At 39.2% G+C, this 15,949-nt stretch overlaps 1 protein-coding gene across 5 annotated transcripts in view; it reads right to left on the bottom strand.

Moving 5' to 3' along the window:
• The window catches only part of plekhg2 (pleckstrin homology and RhoGEF domain containing G2), an 86,344-nt gene that overhangs the window by 7,518 nt on the left and 62,877 nt on the right, over positions 1–15,949 (bottom strand). For 3 of the 5 annotated variants that reach the window (XM_062962208.1, XM_062962209.1, XM_062962206.1), the window contains 4 exons: positions 12,691–12,729; positions 9,985–10,001; positions 6,349–6,636; positions 2,427–3,804 (listed from right to left, as the gene is read on the bottom strand). In XM_062962208.1, the coding sequence (XP_062818278.1) occupies positions 2,427–3,804; positions 6,349–6,636; positions 9,985–10,001; positions 12,691–12,729 (1,722 nt within the window). The remainder of the gene's footprint in view (positions 1–2,426; positions 3,805–6,348; positions 6,637–9,984; positions 10,002–12,690; positions 12,730–15,949) is intronic. The other 2 variants (XM_062962211.1, XM_062962210.1) reach the window with 1 other exon arrangement.

Below are 15,949 nucleotides of genomic sequence, written 5' to 3'. Positions count from 1 at the left end.
TAAATGTTTTTGAATATTTACATAAAGCTCAAATTTAAGATAAGACTGTCCAACTCTGATCCAATAATTATTCTCATCTTCTTCAATGTAAATGTGCTTATGTAATAATATAAAAGAAAGGCTGGAGAAACACATTCAGAGCTGGGTTGAAAACAATGCAATAAAAGTCAAGCTGGAAAAGAATGGGATTTTTCTCTAGCTGATACAACTATGGGCCTTCTTCATACAACAGGCGAGCTAAACTGCAGCTGTCCCCAAATCCATCATTAAGCAATTTTCTCACTTATCCAACACTCACTTATCCAACATTCTGGATTATCCAACGCATTTTTGTAGTCAATGTTTTCAATATATCATGATATTTTGGTGCGAAATTCGTAAATACAGTAATTACTACGTAGCATTACTGCATATTGAACTACTTTTTCTGCCAGATTTGTTGTATAACATGATGTTTTGGTGCTTAATTTGTAAAATCATAACTTAATTTGATGTTTAATAGGCTTCTCCTTAATCTCTCCTTATTATCCAACATATTCGCTTATCCAACGTTCTGCCGGCCCGTTTATGTTGGATAAGTGAGACTCTACTGTATATATATAAAAGGGTAATGGAATCATGGCACCGGACAAAACAACTAAACTAAACACCCCACAACCTCGAAAATTGACAGCACAACCTCTCATCCACGCCTCTACGTTCATACAACAAAAAGAAAAGAAAAATAAAGTCCTAGCCACAGCAATGCGTGGCTGGGCACAGCTAGTTATTTCATATTGAACTACTTTTTCTGTCAAATTTGTTGTATAACATGGTGTTTTCGTGCTTAATTTGTAAAATCATAACCTAATTTGATGTTTAATAGGCTTTTCCTTAATCCCTCCTTATTATCCAACATATTTGCTTATCCAACGTTCTGCCGGCCCGTTTATGTTCGATAAGTGAAACTCTACTGTATTTTAATACACAAAAGGGGAGCTGTGTAATAATAATAATAATAATAATAATAATAATAATAATAATAATAAAAACAACAACAGGAAAAACTCAGCCGCTATCAGGACCTCAAGATTGAACTGCAAAGACTCTGGCAGAAACCAGTGCAGGTGGTCCCGGTGGTGATGGGCACACTGGGTGCCGTGCCAAAAGATCTCAGCTGGTATTTGGAAACAATAGACATTGACAAAATCACAATCTGCCAACTGCAAAAGGCCACCCTGCTGGGATCTGCACGCATCATCCGAAAAGACATCACACAGTCCTAGACACTTGGGAAGTGTTCGACTTGTGATTTTGTGATACGAAATCCAGCATATCTATCTTGTTTGCTGTGACATAATAAAATAATAATATAAAAGGAGGGCTAGAGAAAGACATTCAGAGCTGGGTTGAAAACAATGGAATAAAAGTCAAGCTGGAAAAGAATGGGAATTTTCTCTAGCTGATACAACTATGGGCCTTCATACAACAGGCGAGCTAAACTGCAGCTGTCCCCAAATTTATCATTTTTTTGTGTCAGGAGCAACTGGAATGTTTTACCATCCTTGTGGGAGGCTTCTCTCATGTCCCCGCATGGAGCTGGAGCTGATAGAGGGAACTCATCCGCACTCTCCCCAGGTGGGATTCGAACCTGGCAGCCTTCAGGTCAGCAACCCAACCTTCAAGTCATGAGGCTTTTATCCCCTAGGCCACCGGAGGCTCCTAAATCTATCATTATTATTATTATTTATTTACAGTATTTATATTCCTCCCTTCTTTCTCACCCTGAAAGGGACTCAGGGCGGATCACATTATGCACACATAGGGCAAACATTCAATGCCCATAAACACATCGAACCGAGACAGAGACAGACAGACAGACGCAGAGGCAATTTAACCTTCTCCTGAGGGGATGTTCGATTCTGGCCACAGGGGGGAGCAGCTGCTTCATCATCCACTCTGATGGCACTTCCTCATTCCAACATTGTAAATTAGTTAAACTTACCTCCCCACTTTTATAAGTGGTACCTTGTTTCCTACTTGATAGATGCAACTATCTTTCGGGTTGCTAGGTCAGCAACGAGCAGGGGCTATTTTTTTATTTTTAATTGATGGGTGCTCACCCCGCCACGGGCTGGCCTCGAACTCATGACCTCATGGTCAGAGTGATTTATTGCAGCAGCTGTTTACCAGCCTGCGCCACAGGCCGGCCCTATTAAGCAAGTGTTAGCATGATGATCCCAATTCTACTGTTATTTCTTTCTCTGATACCAGATTTTCTGTTGAAGAGATAATTCCCAGAAACTCAATATGCAGTCAGCCATCTATATTTACAACTTCAGGATCCGGTTTCAACCAAACATGGCTCGAAAATATTCTGGCTGTGCGTTGGGTGTCCAGCCATCAAAAACACCCCAAAGGCATGCATAAGTTAGGACTTCACTCACATTGGGGGATGCTGGGCCCGAGCTTCCCCTCCGGTGTCCCAACCGAGGTCCGGATGGGGCCCTTCCGGTGCGGGTCCCGGGGCCTCATCCCCGGCCTCTCTGCTCCCCTCTTTTGCACTTTCAGCCGGCTGATCTTCTCGCTGTACATCTTTGCCAGCGCCTGGACTTTGCTGAGGATCCGCTCCGAGTTCTCCAGGAGGCACGGGTCTCCTCCGTTGTTTTCATAAATGCCCAAAGTCGGGAGATACGCAGAGGACTCCTCTGTGGGCATCTCTACTACCTTGGCACCTTCTGGATCTCTGCTTGGGGGGTCCTCGAGGTCCGAATCCTCCACGATGCGCAGGGGCTCGACGTATAGCGTCTTTTCGGGGGACGCGTAGGACTGCCGGTTGCCCCCGTCCATGGTTTCCCGCTCCTTCTCCTGCCAAGCTCTCCGGATCTCGGCACAGGACTTGAACTCAGTGCGGTCGTCCTCCAATCCGTTCCCTCGATCCATGTGGGCCACACTCGATTCCACATCAAGACGTGAGTTCTGCTCGTTCTCAGAATGGAATGAATGGGACCTGCCCTGAGCGGAACGTTCGGCACCATCGTTTGCTGATTGGCCACCTTCAGAAGAGCTCCGCCCCCTTGTTGACGCTTCTGGCCTCAAGGACATCTGGCTCCGCCCCTCTTTGGGATCTTCATGGCTGGGAGATCTCTCCACGTGACTTGATTGGCTTCTGGCAGATGCTGGGCAGAACTTCCTGGGTCTGGCCCCGCCCACTTCCCCGTCCGGAGACTCGGTCCGCTGGAGGATACTGTTGAAGCGGAGGATGGACTCTCGCACTACGCCGGGTGGCACCGGAGGAGGAGTGTAGTCCTTCTTGACCACCGTCGCCACCGCCATCTCCACCCCTTCGTAGTAGTTCTTGATCTTCTCAATCAAGAGCCAGTCCTCCTTGGTCAAAGTGGAGTCCCGCTTGGGACCCTCCTCTGTCTTCTTGACCTCTCTGGGGCCACCCCATGCCTTTTGGAGGCCTGCGGTTGGATGATGGGATTGCTCACCATCCTCAGGGCAGAGGATCTCACTGGTTTGGGTATCATCTTGGTGGGAAACCTCATTGAGGGTCTCCTCCAGTTTTCCACTGGCTTCTGCAGAGCCCAAATCTTCCAGAACGTGGAGGGGAGAAGGTCCGTCTGACCCTTCCTGATGCCGTTCCTCTTCTTCCGAGGAGTCACTAGTAAACGAATGGCGAAGCACCGGGGCCAGATGGTCTTGGATGGTCTCCCTGGGTCCATGGATGGCATCTATAGAAGGATCCTCTTGGAATGCGCCTTCTTCCTCTTCTCCTTTCTCCTCTCCTTCTCCCAGTGCAACCTTTGGTAGGGGCTGGTCCTGAAGAAGGAGACAAAAAGTACACATTGGTAGTGTAGTTGGGCCAAAATGAATACAATGAGTTTCAGCACGGAGCTATATCTATCTAAATCTAATCTAAATCTAATCTAATATAAATATATATAATATAGTATAAATATATAATATAATATATATAATAATATATAATATAAATCCATAATAAAAGTGAAAACCTGTATGTGTGTATGTGGCACGGATGTCTGCTCACACAGACAGCCTCCGGCCTCCACAAACAGGCTATAGTTCCCAGGGTTAAGAATCTAGCAAGTCACTCTTTTCCACTGACATTACGGTTACAGCGAGCGCCATGAACATGCAGCCCAGCCCCTGCCAATGTCCTTCCCAAACACTACGGCCCACCACCCAAGGAATGCTTTTGTTTGGGGACCATTTCATCCTAGATTTTGCTTTTTCTTCCACCACAGGCAGGCATCCCAGGGTTCATTGCTGTGGAATTTGCATGGCCCCGCCCACTGCCCTTTCCTTTCCAATCTCTCTGCATAACAAACAGAGCAGAACTGAGCTGCAACTAAACTTACTGGAGGAGTTTAGGGATTGACTCCACATGGTGGAAGTTGTAGTTCACCCTGCATCAAGTCAGAGCACTGTCACTCCTACCAGGGAATATACAGGAGTTGTAGTTCACTTACACCCAGAACGCTATGAACCCCAATGATGATGGCTCTCGGCCAAACTTGCCATGCAGACCCAATATGCCTAGATTTGACTACTGGTGGGTTTGGAGGGAAACTGGACTGGAAGTTGAGGAGTAGTAGGTACTGGGATGTATAGTTCACCTGCAATGAATGAGCATCACACTTGGCACACAGAGCCCCCATAACCAATACAACATATTGGACAAGTTTGGGGAAAAGGGAGTTATAGTTCACCTGCAGCCAGATAAACCCTGACCCCACCGACAATGCACTAGGACCACACTTCACACAGAGAAGCCTCATGACCGACTGAACATACTGCAGGTATTTGTGGGAAGGGGCCTTGATTTTGGGAGATGTAGTTCACCTCCATCCAAAGACCACTGAACCCAGCCAATGACGAATCTAGACCAAACTTGGCACACAGACTGAATATTGCTGCTGTGGATACTGATAGATATTTCGGGGCAATTGCCCCGGGAATCTGGAAATTGCAGTAGTTCACCCCCATCCAGAGAGTACCACAACACACCTGGTACACACGCCCAAAATGGCCAACTTATAATACTGGCAGGGTTTCGGGAGGATTCACCCACAATTCTGAGAATTATAGTTCACCCACTCCAAACAGAAAGATAACACCATTCTCAAATGACCCGGGCATCGACGGGTCCCCAAGCTAGTTTAAAATATAATATATAATTAATATTATTATATTGTAATATTATTAGTATAATATTGTATTACATTATAATATTATTATCAATATTATATGTATAAACAATATATTATATATTTATAAATTATTATAAATTAGATGTATATACAGTAGAGTCTCACTTATCCAAACTAAATGGGCCGGCAGAATGTTGGATAAGCAAATATCTTGGAGAATAAGGAGGGATTAAGGAAAAGCCTATTAAACATCAAATTGTTATGATTTTACAAATTGAGCACCAAAACATCATGTTATACAACTAATTTGACAGAAAAAGTAGTTAAATACGCAGTAATGCTATGTAGTAATTACTGTATTTACGAATTTAGCACCAAAATATCACGATGTATTGAAAACATTGACTACAAAAATGCATTGGATTATATATATATAAATTATATATATATAATTTTTAAAAAATTTATTTACTACATTTATATCCAGCTCTTCTCACTGCGAAGGGGATTCAGAGTGGCTTACAAATCAAATGTACATACAATAGATTATTAGCATAGCACAATATAAGCATTAAATTACTATATTGTACTATATCATTATATGATAATATTATTAGTAATATTAGATTTAATATATAACATATAGTTAATATTATTATTATAATATATCATTATATGGTAATATTATTAGTAATATTACATTTAATATATAATATATAATTAATATTATTATATTGTAATATTATTAGTATAATATTGTATTACATGATAATATTACTATCAATATTATATGTATATACAATATATTATATATTTATAAAGTATTATAAATTATATGTATATATATGTATATAAAATAGCATAGCATGTTGCTATGGCACAGGAGACAAGATAGAACTATCTTCCTGGCTCTCAGGTTGGTATGATATTACCACTGAATCTGGTGAAGTCTCCTTTTCGGTAGGTTTTTAAACAGAGGCCAGATGGTCATCTGCTGGGAGGGCTTTGATTGTGTCTTCCTGCCTGGCAGAAGGGGGTTGGACGGGGTGGTCTTTAGGGGCCTCTGACATTTCTATGCTTCTATGCTTGCAGGCCAAAAAATATGGGGTGACAGCTCCACAAAGCTTCTGCATAGACTCCTCGTCTCCCGCAATTGCCTCCAAGAAAACGTCACACCTTGTTCATCACTTACCTGGGCGTCCAAGTGGCTTGCTTCCACCTTCACCTCGTCCACAAAAACCACGTCTTTCCCAGCATCCTGATCCAGACCCCGCTGGCTAAGCAATTCCAGGATCTCTTCCGTGATGGAGAAATTGCTCGGGATAGACTCTTCGGCAAGAGAGAACTCCGCTTCTCCTTTGTCCGGATCGGACTTTTCGGCTCCCGAATCGCCGACGAGAACAGAAACCGAGGCAGAAGGAGCTCCGGAGAGGTTGAGTTGCTCCGGAGTTGGAAAGAGCTCCCCATCGCTATCGGAGGCCTGCAGAGAGGGAATGGAATGGCCTAGAACAGAACTTTCCAAAAGTGATCACACTGTCTCCAAAAAATGATTTTGGAGACAGGCATTCTTTCGCGACAGTCTTATTTGTCTTTTGGAGACATGCAGCCAGTCTTATTAGCAAACCAGAGGTTAAACCAAACCCTTGTAAGTGTTTGAGATCAGGCACGGGCAAGCAGAGACCCTCCAGGTGTTTTGGACTCCAACTCCCACAATTCCTAACAGCCTGACAAAGATGTATTACATTCTATCTACCTCAAATATGTATTATCAATATATAATATATGTAATATATAAGGTTCATATGACACTATATGACATTCTGTAACACAATTTTTATTCCAGGTAAAGCAACCCTTATCTGTGATAGATATCTATATATATAAAAGGGTAATGAAATTTCGGCCTAGGACAAAACAACCAAACTACACATCCCAGAAACACTAAACTTGGCAGCACAACCCCTCATCCATGCCTCTACGTTCATACAACAAAAAGAAAAGAAAAATAAAGTCCTAATTAGAGGGAGAGGAATAATTGTTTTTATCCAATCGCTGCCAGTTAGAAGGCTAAACTCCGCCCACTTGGTCTCCTTGCAACCCACTCAGCCCAGGGGACAGGCAGAGTTAGGCCTCACTTAGGCCTCTTCCACACTGCCTATAAAATACAGATTATCAGATTTGAACTGGATTATATGGCAGTGTAGACTCAAGGCCCTTCCACACAGCTATATTATCCATTTATAATCTGCTTTGAACTGGATTATCTTGACTCCACACTGCCATATAATCCACTTCAGTGTGCAGTCGGACACAACTGGACTTAATGTCAGGGGAAAACCTTTACCCTTTACCTTAACTACCACCAATTCCTCAATACTTTATTTCCCATACCACCATACTTCACCACAGCAACGCGTGGCCGGGCACAGCTAGTATATATATATACTAGCTTTGCCCGGCCACGCGTTGCTGTGGCTTATGGGAATCCTTTGTTGGCCAGGTGGGATAGCAGTGAATAGCCTTGCAGTCTCAAAGCCTGGCCGTTTTCTGGAGTAGCTGGAGCTTTTTGTTTTATGAACGTAGAGGCATGGATGAGGGGTTGTGCTGCCAAGTTTAGTGTTTCTGGGATGTGTAGTTTTGTTGTTTTGTCCTAGGCCGAAATTTCATTACCCTTTTATATATATAGATATCAATAATGATAATAATAATAATATATGACAAACTGTTAAAAATATATTGATACTTATATTGTTAAAGATGTAATATCTATATCTATATATAAAATATTTTCCAGGTGAAGCAACCCTTATCTATCTATCTATCTATCTATCTATCTATCTATCTATCTATCTATCTATCTGTATATCTATATCTATATCTATATATACATACATATATATACAGTAGAGTCTCACTGCTCGTCCTGGATCGCTCTTCTGTTTTGCAAATGCTTGCAAGGAAGGTTATGGCGACCATTTTTTGGGACAGGAAAGGTGTGCTTCTAGCAAAACCTTAGAAGAGCGATCCAGGACGAGCATGGGGGAAAGTTGAGCGCATGCACATGCACAGCTGCAAGAAGGGACCCCCACCTGGTTGAGGACACAAGCCAAGCAGCAAAGTTTGGTGGGGAAGGAGTTGCCAAGCTCATTCATTGCTATAAGAAGTGACTAAATTTCGACTATGTCGAGAAGTGGTATTTGGGTCTGGCTTTCAACTGCGTATGATAAATGTTTCCTCTTATACTTTGTTCATTTTTAATTCCAAAACGTAATCTACTGTGATGTCTCAGGCACCTTTGCCCCTTGACCCCGCAGCCATTGCTGATCAAACTGAAGAGGACTTGGGTTTTTTTCCCAAGTGAGCAAGATTCAATTTTTTTCCAGATGCCTTCTGTTGACATTTCAGTGCCAGAGCCAATTAAGGATGCCCTTGAGACGGTGCCGGCGCTTCCCGGATCTCCGAAGGGTTTACATTTTGATAGAAGGGCTTTCTTGAAAACAGATCGCTCCCAAAGGCAAAGTTTAAGACGAAGTGTTAGATTAGCAGAGCGAGGCAATTGTGGCTAAACCCAGTTCTCTTGGGAAGAATTAGGGAGGCAGGCACCTGGCGTGAGATTTTGGCAGCTCAGTTCTCTTGGGAAGTTTTGGGGAGTCAAACACCTGCTTGGGGGAGCTATGAACTTCGTTAAAAGTCTTGCGCGGAGAATCTTCTGTGCTGTGTCAACTTAACTTCAGATTGAAGAGTTCATTGTCTCTCGCTCCTGAATTCCAAGTGGCCTGCCAGCGCGCTTACCTTTGAGTAGACCGGCCGTCGAGTCTCATCCCTTGCCAAGTTTGGACTGCGTTTCAGATCCATCACGAACAGCCCTAGCCTTGCCTTGAAACCTTGTTCTGGACTTTTACTTCAAGTACTTTCCTGAGGAACTTTGCTCCTTTCCCCACTCAAACTTCCATTAAGTTTGAGTGTGTTTCGGTTATTGGACTTTGGACTCTAATACTGGACATAATGTCAGGGTATTGTGAATTGTGTGAAATGTTAAAATCAATCTAGGCTGTTAAAAATGCCTTCTGTGTTAGTTTCGGCAAGGCATTTCAGTAGCTATGGAGTTAATAAGAACCTGCTTTGATTGATGTATCACAGGACCAATGGGGTCAAGTCTGTTTGACCGGGACTTTCTTCATGATCTGTGGAATGCAGGGGAGTGTCGTTTTTGTCGTGAGTGTGTTCGCCGTGAGCATTGACTGGAGATGGACTATGAATGCTATGCTCTGTAGCCGAGGAGACACAGCCATGTGTCCGGGACTTATTGTAAATAACTGCAACTGTATATAGTTATGTAAATAAAGTTAAACAACAGTTGGATTTCAACTGACCCTTTGCCTGCTGGAGTTTTTGTTGACCAGTGCTGATTCTCCGCATGGGAAGACAGCCTGGAGAAGGAGGTGAGACCGGGATGATGATTTTTGGAACCCACTCTGCACGGCAACCAGGGTCTCACCCCCACGTCGTCCCTCTGACACATAAGACTTTCATTTATTGGACTAATTTTGATCTTTTCTGAAAGGTCAACTGCTTGACTATCTATTCTGCTTATTTTTGTTTGAAACTTTAATTGCTTTAATAAAGATATTAGATTGTTTATTGGCCCCCGTGTTGGTTCCCAGTGTTCGCGCTGCTTAGGAGTGTTACATCTACTTTCTGGATAGCCCTCGTAGATGGATAGAAATATGTTGCAGATAAAGGTTGCTTTCACCTATTCCTGCAAGTAGGCAAACCAAGAATTAAAGCCATTAGCAAAAGCCATATTGACATATTGACACACACTTACCTTTAATTTGTCCACATCTGAAAACGACCCCAGGAAAGAACATAGAAAAAGAAGAGAAGAAAGAAAGAAAAACAACTGTTGGGTGCTTCATTTTTTAAAAAAATGCTAGATAGATATATGGTAGATAGATAGCAGTAGCTGATTCAATTACAAGAACCATGAAATTTTACGATGGCTGAAGATTGCATTGAATTGATCACAGAATCAACATCAAGCAGAGAATAACATTATGCAACACAATTTTTTTGTCCCTGGGTTATAAATGCCATTTTCTAATTGTTTCTATCATTAAAAAACATGGGAAAAGTTTATTAAATTGCCAAAATTTTGTTTCTGCGGTACATCCTGCAATCGGACATTATGCGATAATTTTTCAATGAATATCTATCTCATCATCGAGTCTCAACCCATTCAACATACCGTATATACTCGAGTATAAGCTGACCTGAATATAAGCCGAGGCACCTAATTTTACCACAAAAAAACTGGGAAAACATTGACTCCAGTATAAGCCGAAATACCAATAAAATTACCGTATATACTGGAGTATAAGCCGACCCGAATATAAGCCGGGGCATCTAATTTTACCACAATAAAACTGGGAAAACATTGACTCCAGTATAAGCCGAGATACCAATAAAATTACCGTATATACTCGAGTATAAGCCGACCTGAATAGCCAAGGCACCTAATTTTACCACAAAAAAACTGGGAAAACATTGACTTCCAGTGTAAGCCGAGATACCAATAAAATTACCGTATATACTCGAGTATAAGCTGACCTGAATAGCCAAGGCACCTAATTTTACCACAAAAAACCTGGGAAAACATTGACTTCCAGTGTAAGCCGAGATACCAATAAAATTACCGTATATACTCGAGTATAAGCCAACTCGAATATAAGCCGAGGCACCTAATTTTACCATAAAAAAACTGGGAAAACTTATTGACTCAAGTATAAGCCAAGGGTGGTAAATTTCAGAAATATAAATAGATAGATACCAATACAATTACATGAATTGAGGCATCAGTAAGTTAAATATTTTTGAATATTTACATAAAGCTCAAATTTAAGATAAGACTGTCCAACTCTGATCAAATTATTATTCTCATCTTCTTCAATGTAAATGTGCTTATGTATCCTTTTAATAATAATAAAGTAAAATAATACATGTAATAATAATAACAATAAATATAGGAAAATAATACAAGTAATAATAGAGTAAAATAATAAATGTATTAATAATAATAAAAATAGAGTAAAATAATTGTAAAAGTAACAACAATAATAGAGTAAAATAATAAATGTAACAATGCCAATAATAATAATAGAGAAAAATAATAAATATACCATATATTGTAATGTAATATTATTATCTATTGTATTGTTTAATGTGTTATGATGTGTTGTTTTTATATTTTGTTATATTTTATTGTTCTGGGCATGGCCCCATGTAAGCCGCCCCGAGTCCCCATTGGGGAGATGGTGGCGGGGTATAAAAAAAGTATTATTATTATTATTATTATTATTATTATTATTATTATTATTATTATTATATACTTGAGTATAAGCCGACCTGAATATAAGCCCACCATGACCTGAGTATAAGCTGAGGAGGTTTTTTTTTCAGTCCTAAAAAAGGGCTGAAAAACTAGGCTTATACTTGAGTATATACAGTAGTTTGTGGCTGCCACAAAAACAAAGTTTCTGGAGCAGAACAACTACTTTCAGAGTAAGGACTACACAATGAAACAGGAAAGAACACTTTCAAACCAGGAACAGAATTTTTTAAAAAAATTATTACATCGAATCTGCAAATATGGAATGTATCAGCCTTAAGAAACCTGGTACAAAGCAGAAACAAAAGCCACTACTAGATGCTTTGGACTGCAACTCCCAGTATGTATGGATTTGAATATGCTTTAATGGTTTTTAACTGAGGATTTTCAAATACAATAGAATCTCACTTATCCAACATAAACGGGCTGGCAGAATGTTGGATAAGCGAATATGTTGGATAATAAGGAGGCATTAAGGAAAAGCCTATTAAACATTAAAATAGGTTATGATTTTACAAATTAAGCACCAAAACATCATGTTATACAACAAATTTGACAGAAAAAGTAGTTCAATACGCAGTAATGTTATGTTGTAATTACTGTATTTACGAATTTAGCACCAAAATATCATGATATGTTGAAAACATTGATGACAAAAATGCGTTGGACAATCCAAAATGTTGGATAAGTGAGTGTTGGATAAGTGAGACTCTCCTGTAGTTGACATTTAATCCTGTTTGTATGTTTGTATATTTTAAATTGTATGCTGATGCTTTTATGTTAAGTTTTTATGTATAATGGGAGCCCCCGGTGGCGCAGTGTGTTAAAGCGCCGAGCTGCTGAACTTGCGGACCAAAAGGTTGCAGGTTCGAATCCGGGGAGCGGAGTGAGCGCCCGCTGTTAGCCCCAGCTTCTGCCAACCTAGCAGTTCAAAAACATGCAAATGTGAGTAGATCAATAGGTACTGCTCCGGCAGGAAGGTAACGGCGCTCCATACAGTCATGCCGGCCACATGACTTTGGAGGTGTCTACGGACAACGCCGGCTCTTCGGCTTAGAAATGGAGATGAGCTCCAATCTCCAAAGTCAGACACGCCTGGACTTAACTTTTATGTATAATAATATACAGAACAATAAGAGGACTTACCTGCTTGATGAAACAGGATTTGGGAATCTTTAGCCGGCTCTATGGACAACATAAGGAGAGATATTAGTTTATTTAGACCTAAGTAGGAATGAACAGATGGCGAGGACACGCAGAACAAGATTGATATGGCCATGTCTTGAATTAAGAGTTGAATCGATCCAGTGGGAAATAACATGAGATAACAACTGTTTGAATAAATCTAAGATGAGACAGAATACTGTATATCAGGGGTCCCCAAACTTTTTAAGCTGAGGGCCGGTCCACAATCGTTCAGTCTGTGGAGGGGCCGAATTATCATTTGAAAAAAAAAATTCGAACAAATTCCTATACACACTGCACATGTCTTATTTGCAGTGCAAAACAACAACAATGAAAGAACAATACAATATTTAAAAATGAAAACAATTTTAACCAACATAAACCTATCAGGATTTCAATGGGAAGTGTGGGCCTGTCACTGGCCAATGAGATAGTCAAGTGAATTAGGATTGTTGTTGTTGTTGTGTGCCTTCAAGTCATTTCAGACTCTGGGCAAGCCTAAGTCTAAAATTAATTAATTATTTACTACATTTATTTACTACATTTATATCACACCTTTCTCACCCCGAAGGGGACTCAGAGCAGCTGTATGTACATACAATATATTATATTATTAGCATAGCACAATATTAGCATTCTATATTACGATATTGAACTATACCACTATACTGTAATATTATATGTAACATATAACATATAATTAATATTATTATATGGTATTATTATTAGTATTATATTGTATAACATTATAATATTATTATCAATATATGTATATACAACATATTATTAAAACTGATATAAAATATTATATTATAAAACTGAGGGTGGGGGCCAGGTAAATGACCTTGGAGGGCCGCATCCGGCCCCCGGGCCTTAGTTTGGGGACCCCTGCTGTATATACTCGAGTATAAGCCTAGTTTTTCAGCCCTTTTTTAGGACTAAAAAAGAGCCTCTCGGCTTATACTCGAGTATATATGTTACATTTATTATTTTTTTCTATTTTTATTGGTATTATTACATTTATTATTTTACTCTATTATTATTGTTAGTATTACATTTATTTTACTCTATTTTTATTATTATTAATACATTTATTATTTCACTCTGATATGACTATTGTTATTGCACTTATTATTTTACTCTATTATTACTAAAAGGATACATAAGCACATTTAGATTGAAGAAGACGAGAATAATGATTTGATCAGAGTTGGACAGTCTTATCTTAAATTAGAGTTTTATGTAAATATTCAAAAACATAATCTATCCTGTATTTATTACGGTCTTACCATGTATGTGTTTTAAATGCAATTTTTATCCTGTATTGTTGTTTTAATTGATATATTGTATTACTGTTTTATCTTTTTATATTTTTATATTGTGATTTGTATTACGTTGCTTATATTTTGTCCTTATGTTGTTTGGGCCTTTGCCACATGTAAGCCGCCCTGAGTCCCCATGGTGGCGGGGTATAAATAAAGTTGTTGTTGTTATTATTATTATTATTATTATTATTATTATTATTATTATTATTATTATATGTGTGTGTGTGTGTGTGTGTGTGTGTGTGTGTGTGTGTGTGTGTGTATATATATATATATATATATATATATATATATATATATATATAGGGCTTGCAAATATTGTAGGGGAAATGCACACACACACACACATAGAGGGGATTTGGTTGAGGACATCTCACATGTTTGCAAGTATTTGCAAATCCTATACAGATATAATTATCTATAAATAGAGAGATGTCTATATATATATATATATATATATATATATATGAATATAGATATATAGGGCTTGTAAATATTGCACACACACATAGATTTCTAGATAGATATAAGCATAAATATATATGGCTTGCAAATATTGCAGGAGGGAATTGCACACATATATATAATTTGCAAACGTTTCAGGGGGAAATGCATATGTGAAATTAGTCTATATAATTATAGATCTATATCTAGTTCTGCATTGTTTATATAAACATTGAATGGTTGCCTGTTACTATGTTGGAAGCCAGCCTGAGTCCCCGTGGGGAGATAGGGTGGGATCCAAATGAAGTTGTTATTATTATTATTATTATTATTATTATTATTATTATTATTATTAGGTTATTGTTGATACCATATTGTTTTTGTTGCCCCTACTTTTCAATTTATAGAGCTAGTTTATTGTTTTTCTTTGAAATATGGTAAATATTATTATTAACTTTAAATCCTGCAACTGCTCCAAATTCTTTTATTTTCTGCATCCATCTTATTATATTTTTACTTGGGTCTTCCATTATCCCAAGTACATCGTCTGCCAAGGCTCTTATCTTATATTCATTACTCTATTATTATTAAAAGGATACATAAGCATATTTACATTGAAGAAGATGAGAATAATGATTTGATCAGAGTTGGAGAGTCTTATCTTAAATGTGAGCTTTATGTAAATATTCAAAAACATTTAACCTACTGATGCCTCGATTAATGTAATTTTATTGGTTTCTATTTTTATTTCTGAAATTTACCATTTTCGGCTTATACTCGAGTCAATGTTTTCCCAGTTTTCTTGTGATAAAATTAGGTGCCTCGGCTTATATTTGGGTCGGTTTATACGGTAAATAGAAAGGGCAAAGCCATCATGATATAGTCATTGGCTCCAGAGACCTGAGTTCAAATCCTCGCCATGGGAACCCATGGAGTGACTTTGGGCGAGTCACATTCTCTCAGCCTCATAGGAAAGCAATAGCAAACCTCTTCCAAACAAATATTGCCAAGAAAACTCCCATTCTGGGGTCACCGCAGGTCAGAAACAACAATAAGATTGGGAAAGGTTATGTCGGACTTGTTATTGTGAACCGATTTTATCGTTCTGGGGCACCATGCAGGAACAGAGCTGTGGTTTTTTATTCTCCGATACCGTTCGTCCCTTGAAACCTTATATAACTGACCAATTATGTTCATGCAATCACATCCAAGAAAAAACCTTCTGAATGGCTTACAATTAATGGAAAAGATTTAGAAAGCAATTGATTTCCTGTTATACACTGCCTCCTAGTGGCAATCTACCACACAGCAGGGTCTTGGGGAAATTGTAGTTACAGTAGAGTCTCACTTATCCAACATAAACGGGCTGGCAGAACGTTGGATAAGTGAATATCTTGGATAACAAGGAGAGATTAAGAAAAAGCCTATTAAACATCAAAATAGGTTATGAT

The sequence above is a fragment of the Anolis carolinensis genome, unplaced genomic scaffold, assembly GCF_035594765.1.
Source record: "Anolis carolinensis isolate JA03-04 unplaced genomic scaffold, rAnoCar3.1.pri scaffold_10, whole genome shotgun sequence".
Taxonomy (NCBI): Eukaryota; Metazoa; Chordata; class Lepidosauria; order Squamata; family Dactyloidae; genus Anolis; species Anolis carolinensis.
The sequence above is the reverse complement of the archived record's forward strand: the minus strand, read 5'-3'. Positions and strand labels throughout refer to the sequence as shown.